Raw genomic sequence first — 13,652 nt, forward strand, 5'->3', positions numbered from 1 at the left:
ACCTTGGTAACAGCAAGTGTGGTTTAATACAGCAAACACTTGTTGACCAGCTATTTTCAGAAATACAACAAAAGAATATATCTATCTGATATATGTATCTGATTACTGTGTGGCCAGACCAACTCGTGGTGTTTTAACAAAGAAGTCAGTCAAAAAGAATTGCACCTTGGACCTGATTTCATGCTGCGAGCGTTAACAAAAGTTGGTTATCTTGCTTCAAAGTTGGAGATGTGCAGCCTGTCGTCTGCAGCTCCTCACCTGACAGCTCACTGTGGCTGCTTCTTCTTGTTCCATTACTCTCTTGCAATATTTTAATAACTGATCTGCTGTCAAAACAGGCCCATAATGACTGTTGTCTTGTTTTGTAGATGCATTTTTGATGGAGAAACGCGGTCAGCGCTAACCTCTGTGACTTATTTGCGTTTTCTGTGGCTGCTTCACAATAAAAGCCACCCGGTGTGAGTGTGAAGGCAACAATAGGAAATGTTCAGTTAGCCTTAGCACTAACTTAATACAGCTCTGATGGAGAGTGAAGAGTAAACACTGAGGCTGATATCAATGAGATAAAATTACAACAGTAAGGCTGGAGTACATGCTGCATCATTTCCTGTGAATCACTTGTGTGTAGGTAGCCAATTTGAATCCTGATGGGAATGGAGGACTCCACCATTAACATTTAAAACCTCTATATAGAGAGGAAATTAAGAGGGTAGATACATTGAATGACTTAATTCTCTCTTATTCAAGTTTACTAAAGAAGTCTCTGTCTCTTTTTCAGATTGTCTTTCCTGCCAAACCGGAGCTACAGCGACAACGGACGGACGATACTTGCCAACGAGCAGGAGTCCCAGGACTCTCTCGGACCACTATGAGGATGACTTTACAGAGCTGTGACATCATCAGCTGGTGTGGGGGACCTTTGAATTGGTTTAGAGACAAAGACTTCTTGGCCTCTGTGATCTCAACAGTCTACTGTGAACTGACCTGACCTGTTCATAAGAATATTGCCTCACCTGGATATTCAGTCTATGATCCAGCATCATCATTGACATCATATGACTCTTTTTTTTTTTTTACACGTATCGATGCTGTCCAGGGAAATCTAAAGGTTAGAGGCACTATTTCTGGGCATCAGACAGTCAAATCTGATTCTTGGTGACTCTAAATGGGCCAAAATGAAGCATATTTGTGCAGAATTCAAGTCTTGGTTGTAGAGTATACTTGGGTTCTCAGAAAACTACAGCAGACTACAAGCTAAACTCTGGCTAACATGATGGTGGAATCAAGAGGCTCCTACTGCTTTTTAACCACTATGCTGACATTCCATTATAGCTTAAAACTGGCATCCTTTGGTGCCATGTTGCGAAGGAGAAACAAGTTAAAATAGAGCTAACTGCACAGGGGTGACTGCAGGTCTTATTAGAATAAAGTACAGCAGTTTGTATCCTTGCTTTTTACCAGCATCGACGACACTGAATGTCAAAACTGCTGGATGTCATGTCAAAAGTGGGCGTTTTTTATTTCATATTCAGTTTTGACATACCAAAGTCTGAGGATGTGATGAAATACAGCATCATAAAAACTGTTCTATCATTCATTATTGTGATGAAACACTTGCCTAAACTTTTCATGGCACATAAAATATTGTTACCTTACATTTACCTCCGTGGGTTGAAAGTTTCTGTTGCATCTCTGTCCACACCCAGCAGGGATGTCGTGTTGGTTTTGTAGAGCAGGAAACTTTAATTGCCAGTGTTAAAATCACTCTTTATGGACATTATAATCATCCTGCAAGAAGCAACAGTGACATATGTAGGAATTTACTCTTTACCTTTTTGTAAATTAATAAGACATGGTTGCAAAGCACTGACAGTACATACATTTACAGCGTTGAAACAGAGTCACTGCCATACGTGTATCTCAAAAAGTAAATGTTTCAAGAATCTGATGGGAAAAAACTGTCTGGTCTGATTAAAAGGTTGTACAATGAGCCCAATTTCTTTAAATGCAGATAATGTGTACTGTGCATATGATTGTATTATATTCCCACCATGAAAGAATTATATGAAGGAGACACCTTGAAATAGGAAGTATAGTTTTACACATAATACATGGATTGGATTTCACTGACTAACAGCTACTCTTGTTTTCCAAATGTATATTTAAGCTCAGTAGCTGCAGATCAAATGTTTCTTTCTCTTGTTGGTCCCTCACTATGGAAACCAAACCTGCTGCTGGATGGAAGCAGCTGGAAACCACCATGACAAGGCTGAAGCGATGATCTGTGCAGGGAATGATCCTGCAGATGGATGCCTGTGATCCTCTGTCATAGATTGATATTAGCCCCTGAAAACTTGGCTTCAAAGTTAAAGTTTGGGAAAGTACCTAAACTATATATATATATATATATATATATATATATATATATTGCTAATATTGCTAAAATCTGATTGGTGCGTGGATGTATGTGACATCACGTTTTTTTTTCCAATTGAGCCCCGCCCACTTCAAACCAGTAAGAAGAGCACAGATTTCTGTATTTGTGTTTTTGTCTCTTAAGTTAAATAACCAAAACTGTTCTAACTTAGTGTGTTCTAAATAGTGCGTTCGGGTAGGATCCCATCACTCATATTAAGAAGCTGACTGACATAATCCTGAGACTAAATTTGTCCAAACTGACTGAATTAAATGTTACCATGTTGTCATTATGAAATGTGACATGATTAACGAGGTTAAAAATTGTGGGTTACAATTATCTCATTTAGCTATTTGGACAAATATTTCTTTTAAAATTTTGAAATCAGTAAAAAAAAAATTTCCTAAAAACTCATCACATTTTTGTGGATTATTTCCTTTTTCAACATCATGAATCTCTAAACAACCATAAAGGATAAGGCTGGCGATATTCTATTTTTCTTATTGGTAACAAATCCCGTTAAAAAACTGGAACCAAGAATCTGTCTGCCTCTCAACACTTTCTGATTTCACTGCTCTGCCTGTTGCCTCAGTGGTTCCCGCTCACGAATGTATACAGTAGTTTCATTTTCAAAAAAGGCTCAATAATGCCCACTAAAAGAGGTGATCACTGTAGTTTTTAGCAAATGTTACAAAAACAGGAGTAAATTGTGAATTTGTTGGGGACTATTTTCAGCAGATTTGGTGCTCAAGTGAATATTTACAGCAGCAGGATGTTGTACGTGAAATTAACTCAAAATAAACTACAGTGGTCTAGGCACCAAGGAATATATATATATATATATATATATATATATACACACACAAAATGAATAAGAGACTAAGAAAGAAGTATCTGCGTTTGGCTCATGGTTGAACTGTGTTTTAAAGCTGTGTTAAGTGACCTGATGAAGAAAAGTCAAATATTCACTCTCCTTTTAGCTTTGATTTGGTCTTATTTTTCTGTACCTGCCACTCGTTTTGGCTCTCTGCCATTTTGTGTTGGGCACGTAGCATATTTTCAGCATGTTTGAGCTAGTTTGCTTACAACAGCCTCCTACATGGGGGCATGTGAGAGCAATGGTTTGGAAAAAACTAAAATAATGAGTAAAAAGTGGCCAAAAGCAGCTAAATATAACTAAAATCACCAGAGCTGCAGAGTTGGCTGTTTTTCTCAGTGGGTTTGGCAGCACTAGTGACCCATTCACATTACTCAGAGTCATTTGATTCAAAGGTAAATTCAAGAATGTCTCTGTAACACAGGTTTAACTTTCCTCCAGTGTTTGATGCTCAGTTTACATATCTGAACTCCATCTGTCTCACTCTCTCTGTTTATCACAACACATTTAGGAGATCGACACACGGAGGTGTGAAACCAACTCTGCCGCCTACTTTCTGTCATCACTGATTTCTGCATTTTCATTTCAATTTCTTTCTGCATCTCTGCCTCAGAAAACAACACTCGTCATCTTTACTTTTTACTTTCAGTGCAAAACCTCAGTCCAGCTTCAAAGATGACGAGGTAAATGAATGTCTTGTTACAATGTGACAAGTCCACTGTGCACTGTATTTTATCTTTATTGTGGCTGATGGAGATGATGAATAAACAGAGAATTTGGTGTAAACTGGTTCATTTTTATTTTTTTACATCAGAGTCAGTAGAGTAGTGTAGTTATGGCTCCTTAAACCTGCATACATTTATTTATTTAATTATTTGGCAATATCTGGCTCTATAGCTGCTAAATGCTAAACTATGTTCACTAGATAATCAGATCTTTTCCACTAAAAACAGCTGCCTGCTGTGGCCGATGTGCTGATGAGAGCGGTGAGAGTGAACCAAAACGGAAAAGTTGCTGGCCAGAAAACCAACACAGTGATGCCTAAAACGATTCAAAGAGCTGAGGCGAACTGCAGAGTCGGGTGATATTTCTCTGTGGGTTCATAATACGAGTGACCCCTCTCACATTTATAAGAGCAACTTTAAGGTTTGTTTTTATTTTAAAGGGACAGTTCACACAAAAACACAATAAAACTTGAAGGTTCATTCTTCTTGAAAAGCAGTTTGACAATTAATTGTTATTACAAGGTTCACTTACTTTGTTTTGCAGAGCTTTCAGCCCCATCTTGTGGCCTTCAACAGTCAATGAAGATGGTTTAAACCATCTCCATGGTAACTAAAACCAAAACTATAACCAGTTAAAGAATGTGGTAAGATTTTTTTTATCAGACACAACTTGAGCAGATATCAGTTGTACTTTGAAGGTATACAGTGGAGCTCTACAGCATTTTTTAATTTGATGACGTTTAAAGCAGCAGCATCTTTTCCCAAATCCAATCACTGAATTAAAATACTACTACCAATGTCTTTGTGAACAGCCCAAATATGACTTTGTGATCACCTGGAGGGGCCCCATCTCTATTTTGAGAACCCCTGTGATGTGCTCCTGTCTTCAGTAAGACAACACGAGCATCAAGCACAGACTATTATTATTCTGTGTGGGCCACAAACACATTTTTAACAAGCCTTTATTACTGTTGGCGGTGGCAGGCGGCAATTACACACAAAGCTCCTCGTCAGGAAACCTATTTGGTAACAGCAAATATGATTATCCCCAATCATTCCCTCCGCCACTGAAAACAATCTTTGAGCTGATTTGCTGAGTTGATTGGTGCTGACCCCCGAGCCTGCTGGCCATTAACCAATCAGGGAAAATCCAGAGGAGGAATTCATTATTCTGTGAGCCCTCTCAAAATGCACTGACTCCAGCTCAATCTCTCTGGGCTTACATACTGTATAAAGCATGAAGATCTCAAGGCTTTGTCTCATAGCACAGCAGTGCCAGACCTGGACCTGGGTTTTCTAAAAGTATCTTGGCTCTAAGATTAGTCTGAAGTTAACACAGGAACACAAAATTATTTTTAACCCCATCAGACACAGATCCAGCATTTTATCCTTCTATGGGCCACTAGAAATTAGTCATGTTAGTTTTTCTTCCAGTGTGAATCCAGCCTAATCTGCTTTTCTAACAGATATATTCATTGAAAAAACAGTTTGCTCTAAGATTTAAAATGTGATTTTTTTAATAAAGCCTTCCAGGGGATTTATTACTTATCTCCTTCCATGTGGAGGTAAGAGGTCAGCCTCAACATCAAAGCAGTTACCCTGAGCCTAGTCCGTTCGGAATGGTTCCCACAGAAAATCTCAGGGAAGTGGCTGTGAGTGCTCTTTAATGGAGGTAGGGAAATTCACATTTTCCAGACCAACCAGTCAGTCTTGAAAATAGTCTGAAAAATACTTTTTTGAAACACTTCTGATAAAACATAAATCTGTCCTTGGTGGAGCTTGTGGTGTGCCAAGCTATAATGGGCTCATTACTGTCCCCCGAGGCCAAACACCCACTGTACTTGACAGTAGACGAGAACTGCAGTTGTAGGGGGAGTGCTAAGTGGAACACAATTTAAAGACTAAGGCCAAATGTAAAAAAGAATATGTACCTTTTTATGTCGCCTCTTTACTCCACTTTTCTTCCCACTTCAAAAACAAACACACTCTCGTCTGGTCTCTCAACCCCATACAACAATGGAAACATTCACGTAGCGCAAAGTCTACATTGACCTTAGACAATTACACGTTCTTATTGGTCTAGAGTCTACAGTCTGACTGTAGACTCCCAATTGGATTGTAGGATTCGACTGAAGACTACCAATCAGACGTTAATATGCGTAGCAGCAACAGCAAGGACCTGTCACCGGAGAGAATGACCCGCCGCCGCAGTAACCTACAGTGTTTTTGATAAGACTGAAATAATTAATTCTTTGTAACATTCAATGTTTATACTGCCCAGTTGTCTTTTGGTCGTTCGGTAAGGCTGAATGTTGTATTAATGTTGGTAAGATGAGATAAACTTTATTGATCCCCACCAGCTAAATCCGCTGGCGTTAAGGTTAGCAGCTCAAGAGTCAAAAGAAGAGGGAAAAGAGTGATAAATAAGAAATAATAAAAAACTATATACACTATACACCTTTCATTTATACAGATATGACCATGATTGGATAGTTGCACATTAATGTTAGAGTTCTGTTGACAGGTAACGTTAGGCTAACTTTACCGCTAAGGTAACTGTTAGCGTCTCAGTAAAATCGAAGGACCTGCTGTTGGTGAGAACGTACAGTAGAATCTCCTCTGCCTACTCGAGTTCTTTTGTCATATCCATTCTATCTTGTGCTACCCATACTGTTCACTCAACAGTATGGACCGGGTCTAAGACTGCACCCGACATGAACGTATTTACTGTACATTAAACATGCTGCCCTGATGATGGTAAAGCATCTTACTAATAATTTATTATAATAAATGTAAATTATACCACTCAGAATTATTATCATTATATATGTATATATATTTATATATAAAACAAAAGTTTGTCATCATCAGCCTTTGCAATCCCGAGTTTGGGGGGGGGGGTCATATACTCCCAAAATATGTTCTGTAAGTTATTTTGAGTGGAATAATTTAAACTTAAGAAATGATGCCATATAATCAGGGCAGCATGTTTAATGTAGCCTACAGTAACATTAACTTGTGTTCAGTGTTTCAGAGGTCAGGGAAACTGTATTTTTGAGGTTTTGCACCATTAATGTTTTATCATTTTTTCTCTGCTGTCAAAATACACCCACTAGCCCAAAATACCATGGCCTATATTACCCAAGACAGGAGAATATAACAACTACAGTGGTTTCTCCCAGTATGTTTTTTGCCTCCAATGTTATCTGTAAGGCAGCACTGCCTCCCAGGTTATGGTTATGGCAGGGGTATATAGAATATGGTATAGGGGTATATGGAATATGAAATAATAAATATCCATGATCCATAATAATAGTTCATATTCCTGATGTTTTACTGGTAACTTTTGGGGCAAAAGATTTCATCTAATTTTGAGTGTAAAGATGGCATGCACCCTCAAGGGCTTTTGCCATAAGCAAAAACCTAAAACTTAGCCAAAGGGAAGAAAAGCTTCATCTGAGGAGCTGAAAGGGTTTAGTAGTTGTGACCCTGCTCTGACACAGCAATGTCTTTTTCTGTTAGTTCTGGTAGTTGTTCAATGGTGACAGACATCTGTCTTGGTGTGTACCCTCCTGCCTTCTTGGCCGCAGAGTCGGCAGCATAATTTCCTTCTGCTATGCTGGTATCTAGTTTCTGGTGTCCTTTGCATTTAATCACGGCCACAGTATGGAGTGTTGGCTGTAGTGTGTATCCATGAGATGTTGGAAGACATCTAGACTCCTGTGGCGTCAAGGTGGACTCGAGGGGAGTCAGGTGTCCTTCAAATTAACCTGTAAGCACTCCTGCCACTCTCTGGATTGGAGTCTCCACCCATCCAACAGGATCATGACCCATGGTCCAGAGGAGTTGATTATTCACTTCCCTTCTCTCCTTGTCTTGTTCATCATCGCTGTCAGGGTCCCGTTCCCTGAGTCCTTCTCTCTCCAACTCCTCCAAGTAATGCTGATAGTTTAGTCTCATTGATTCTTCCTTTGTTAGTCCTCTTTCCCCTCTCTTTCCATAGGGCACTTGCAGTTCATCCATCAGGGGAGGGGTTCTGGTGTCCCTGAGCGGGTGGAGGCTGCACTCCCTTTCCCTGGAACCTGAGTTCTTATTGATGTTCCTCTGGAGGCTGCAGGCGATGGTGAAGCTGAAGCAGGTACAGTGAGGCTTGCTCCTGGAGGCAAAGAGGTAGAGCGGGTTTAGAGAGAATTCTGCCACAGCAGATGTCAAGTCTTCCATCTGGTTCAAGGAGTGTTCCATAAGTGATCCTATGGCTCCGGCTGCTTCCTTGTGGAAGGCGGCATTCATTGCATCTTCTGGTGTCTCCAGTTCCAATTGACCTCCCTTCACAAGCACCACTGGAGCTTGCACTGATGTGGGGGAGGGTCCCTCGGGGGAAGGAGGAGTGTGGTATGGAGGGGGAGGTCCTATTTCCTTGAGGCAGGGGTACAGTTGGCTGGGCCGACCCCCCTTCTCTGGAGGAGTAGTTGGTGAAACGGACAGCATGGTTGCTGTTGCTGTTGTTGATGCAGCAGCTGACCTCTCCTTTTTCTCCTTTTTTCGCTTTCCATTTGCCTTGCCTACTGCTGTCATTATTTCGCAAATGGCTGTGGTGGTCCCATCTCTGTCTCTGGCCTTCTCCAGTCTCCTATATGCCAATCCCCATTTATGGCTTCCTGCCATCTCTCAATCACAAAAGGCTTCTCCATGACTTGCAGCTGCGGCAGTCACCATGCACATGATAACTTCAGGGGTGGGCAGCTCGGCTTCCTGGTTGCTGGTGAGGAGACCTTGTCTCTCCATTTCTCCCACAACTTTTCCACTGCTTTCTTTGTCTGTCCCTTGTCTTTTTTACCTACTTTTCCCTCTAGCTTTTGTTTCACATGTGCCTTTAACTGGCCCAAATTCATAGGCTGATCTCCCATTATGCTTGTACACATACACCTTCAGGTGTCCTTTTAATATTTTTCAAATAGATCATACAACCCAAACCAATGAAGCTCAAGATTTAATACCATAAACCACACAATCCACAACTTTCCTAACCCTGTTAGTGTCCTCTCACACGCAGCTACACGTTCTTCTAATGTCAGACAGGAGGAGGCCGAGGCATGATTGGTTCTTCACTTATTAATGTTAGCGAGATGTCTTCATAAGACACAGTTGGCAATCTACCCAGGGAGCGTGGTATGCCTCCCCAGTCACTCAAGTCCATGAGACCATCCCACCATTGTTGCTCATGCAACCCAAAATTTACCTCATAGGGCAAATTCAACCCAACATAAAACAACCCCAATGTGAATACCAGTACACAAAAGCAAATTACCTATGGTGCAACATTTAACACATTAGAAAATCAGTTTGTTTCACTTCACTCCCACTCATGTCTTTTCCTTTTGCTTCTAAAAATACTTTCACTTTTTTCAAGTGCAGCTTTAAATTAAAATTAAAATTATTATAATTTTTTTAACAGCCAGTCAGTTTGTATGGACTTCACTTAAGTAACTGACCCAATCAGTAAGGCTCTGTTTGTGTTAATACCGCTAAGTTTCCACAGACAAACAGCTTTGTTAACACTGCTAGGTATCCACTGTTTGCTTGCCTTACTGAAACACTGTTACTAGCCAATTCCCACTAATCAGTAAGACTCTGCTTGCGTTAACACCGTTAGGTTCCCACTGTTTGTTGTCTTACATAACTTAACATTTCATTCCCACATATGCTCTTTGACACACAGTATTTCTTTTCTCTTTTAGGGATTCTACTCTTAGGGACTTTAATCCTTATATATATTTCTTAGTTTTGATTCTACAATTTCAGTACACATATAACATATAACATGTATTTTCACTTGTTTATCTTAAACAATTTAGTCTGTAATTTCCTTACCTCCTCCTCACTCACTTTTAATTTGGTATTAGTCAATGCACAGAATTTGGTTGTTAACAACAGGTTTCTGCTTACCTTTTCTTTAAAAGTCCTGGTCCTCCAGAGTCCAGAAACACAGAGACGGTCCCGCCGGAAAAAAACTCAGCAGGGACGGCGTCGAATTTTCTCCTTTTCTTCCTCAGCAAATCACGTTGGGGTAACCGATTTGTCAGAGCGTTCGTTTATTTGCAAAAGAAAAGACTGGAGAGAAGCTATTCCTTAATTTGGCATTTATCAAAACATTGGAGGATCAAAACATATCTTGTACAAGGATCTTTTATATTCAGAAAACCACAGTCAGCAAGCTGTTAATCTGTAGTCAACATCCTAGGAAAGAGTGCTCTTCTTAACATTACACAGTTTTAAATGAGAATGTGCAACTATCTGATGGGTTTCTACAGAGGTGGGGAGGAGCTGTGGTTTAGACTTAGCTCTCCCTTCGTTGGTGTACAGGCTGGTCCCAGTCTCTTGGCACACGATTCCAGCCTTCGTGAGGAGACAGCGCACTAGTGGAGGAATCCTACACTTCCTCTGTTTGTAAGTTGCTGAAGTCTCTGCTTCGTTCCCCACAACTGATACTTCACCTCTCATGGTCATTACAATACATACTGTCCTCACTACATGATTTTCTTTCTGATATCCCTGTTTCTTTGCAACAGCTAATCAACTTTTCCCTGCACACTTTGAATTGTTAAGCCTCATGCCCTGCGTGTGTGTATGTGTGTACAAAAGTTTCAACATGGTATTAATATAATAGGCAAGCAATCTTCGTTTAGGTTTTTGATTCTCACAACACCAGTGACCCACATCACAAGTGTGCAGATGAAGAGGTTCAAGAAATATATTGATGACAAGGAGCAAGTAAGTGTTCATTTGATTATGTATTTGTTATGGAACAGGAAGAACAGAATAGCATAATAAATGAAAATCAGAATCAGAATCAGAAATACTTTATTGATCCCGAGAGGAAACTCTTTTGTTACAGCTGCTCACTATCACGTCAGTGCACACAGGAATAGAAGTACTAAGCAAATCAAAATATAATACTCCATAATACAGGATAAAACAGTAATTGTTAAAATTACTGATATTTTGAGCACTTTGGCTAAATGTGTTTGTTTGCTTTTGGTAATTTAAAAGCGCTACGTCATAAAATCCAGATAGTTACATTACATTTGTTGTCCAGCAACCACAGGCAAGCACCTCCAAGTGTGGTCCTTCATCATGGGCAGGCGTTGATGCTGAACTGATAGCTGCAAGCCAGGCTGTGGAAGGTAAGTGAGATACAGAGTTAATAGACATCAAACGTTTTTTTTTGTTTTTGTTTTTTTAAATAATGTATAATACAGAACTACTTTTATTTGGTAAATTCTCAGACTTGCTCAAGTCCCAAGAGTCCAGCAGTCAGACTAGCAGTCAGTCTCTGGATTCCCAGTGCAGGGGTTCCCGACCCACAGACAAGACCAAGCAGCCTGAGCCCGCTGTCCGCCCCAAGCAGGCTGCGTCCACTAGCCAGCCCACAGAGTCCCCGTCCACAACCAAGGGTCATGATTATCCCATGGAAGAACCTCTGACTGACTCCCCTGTAAGTGACATTCACATTATATGCAAATAATGTAAATGAGAGTAATTCGGTATACATATTTTTTAAATTGGTGTTCTGTCCCAACATTATGTATATAATAACGAAATGTTTTATGTGTGTGTTGCAGGTGGAGCTAGAGGGTTGGGTGCGTCTGTGAGAAAACCCCAATTACAAAAATAATCCGAATACAAAAGTAATCCGAATACAAAACTAATCTGATTACAAAAGTAATCCCATTACCAAAGTAATCAGATTACAAAAGTAATCAAAATACAAAAGTAATCAAATTACAAAAGTAATCTGATTACAAAAGTAATCCCATTTCCAAAGTAATCAGATTACAAAAGTAATCCCATTTCTAAAGTAATCAAATTACAAAAGTAATCCAAATACAAAATTAATCCGATTACAAAAGTAATCTGATTACAAAAGTAATCTCATCTCCAAAGTAATCTTATTACAAAAGTAATCAGATTACAAAAGTAATTGCAAAAGTAATCAGATTACAAAAGAAATCCGAATACTAAAGTAATCAAAGTCCGTGTTGGGATGAGGTGAGGGTGGATGGATGAGTCAAACAAACACAGGATGTTTGCCCAGGAGACCGCTATTCGTTTCCAGGGCTATTCCAGGGCTCTCTTGGTGCTTTGAGGCAAATATTTAAAAACTGTAAGTCCTAATGCTTAAATACTGGCATTGTGCAAAAGAGGACACCTTTGTGTACATTTTGATGTATAATTTGAAAGCTGTGGAAGTTACAAGGGTTGACGTCAGACATTTTGGAAAAGCAGAACAGCAGAAGAGGATCAGTGGGTGACATCACAGGTCATGAGACACACTCTAAGCAGCGCCATTAGAAACCATTAGAAACTCAGAAACTGAGGTAATTCAAAAACTCTAAATGATGTAAACTGTAAAAAGCTGACTACAAGTTTAGTAGTTCAAAGTCTTGTGCCGTGTTTAAAGTTTGTAGCTGAAAGTATGCAGTAGTAGAACTTATTAGAAGTCATTACAAATGACAAAAGTTATCCAATTATAAAGGTAATAAGATTACATTACAGTAGTTAGATTAAGTAACAGTAATTAGACTACATTACAAAAATGTGATTACATTAAAGAAATTAAAGCAATAACTACAAATGTGGAGTGTGTCAGTCAGTAACATCAGTGATGTAGATGGGAATGGGTGAGCATGATGGAGTGTAAGGTGCTGCTGCAAGCGGGTTCCTCTGGTACCTTCAAGTACACATAGGAAGACACAGTAAGTAGTACACCACACCCGCATATCAGCAGGTAAATCAAGAGGCCAACTTTGTTGGTGCACGATGTTTATGATGTTTATTATGTGGAGGGGATCCCTGTTTCATGTCATCAGGAGACTGAAGAGCCATTCAGAAAGCTGCTGAGAGCAACTTTTACTAAGGACCTGAGAGAACTCCTGAGCTAAAGGAAGTGGTGGGGTTTACCCTGTTGCTATCATGTTGCTATCATGTTTCATAATTAATGTGTTGACATCATCACTGAGTATAACTCACTTCACCTGTGTTAGCGTTATTACATCACAGTTGAATATTTACTACTATGTACGTAAACATGCAAGAAAAAAAGAGCACAGAAAGTCACATGCTGCTATTGGTCTTTATTTGCTTAGATTTTTTTCCCATGTGTACTTGAGGTACGTCACATCTGTGATGTGTCCAGCTGGTACACAGTGCTCACTGAGGTCCTGTGCTGCGGACCATGTACAAAGGCAGCCAGGAGCGGAGAACGTGGCACAGTGGGTCGGTGGCTTGCGGAGGCCAGCAATGTGCAGGATTACCAGAGCCCACATCTGTTTTAATCTATACATAATAATTATTACTGGTAAGTAAATCCCCCCCCCCCCGAGGACGGTTAGGCATATTGAATAAATCTGGCACAGTTCACCTGTTTCGCCAAACTCACTTCTCTCATGTCATGTGTTCCATTGCACCATACACACCGATTTGGCGTCGCAGCTGATGTGGTCCCATTGCAAGATGGTCTGTAGTGTAATATTACATTACAAATATTTGATGACAAACATTTCAATTAAAAAAAAAAATTAAATGGAAATTAAAAAATATATAATTATTTCAAAAGTAATCCTGTTACAAAAGT

At 39.8% G+C, this 13,652-nt stretch overlaps 1 protein-coding gene across 2 annotated transcripts in view; it reads left to right on the top strand.

The window, feature by feature from the left end:
• Window positions 1–4,066, top strand: part of si:dkey-247m21.3 (5-hydroxytryptamine receptor 4) — a 55,773-nt gene extending 51,707 nt beyond the window's left edge. The window contains exon 7 of one of the 2 annotated variants that reach the window (XM_044174561.1): window positions 779–851. Coding sequence is in view for 1 of the 2 variants with exons in the window: in XM_044174560.1 (XP_044030495.1) it covers window positions 779–872 (94 nt within the window). In the remaining variant the exon portion in view is untranslated. Of the gene's footprint in view, window positions 1–778 lie in introns of both variants that reach the window. The other variant, XM_044174560.1, reaches the window with a different exon arrangement.
• The last annotated feature ends 9,586 nt before the right edge of the window (window positions 4,067–13,652 follow it).

The sequence above is a fragment of the Siniperca chuatsi genome, linkage group LG18, assembly GCF_020085105.1.
Source record: "Siniperca chuatsi isolate FFG_IHB_CAS linkage group LG18, ASM2008510v1, whole genome shotgun sequence".
Classification (NCBI taxonomy): Eukaryota; Metazoa; Chordata; class Actinopteri; order Centrarchiformes; family Sinipercidae; genus Siniperca; species Siniperca chuatsi.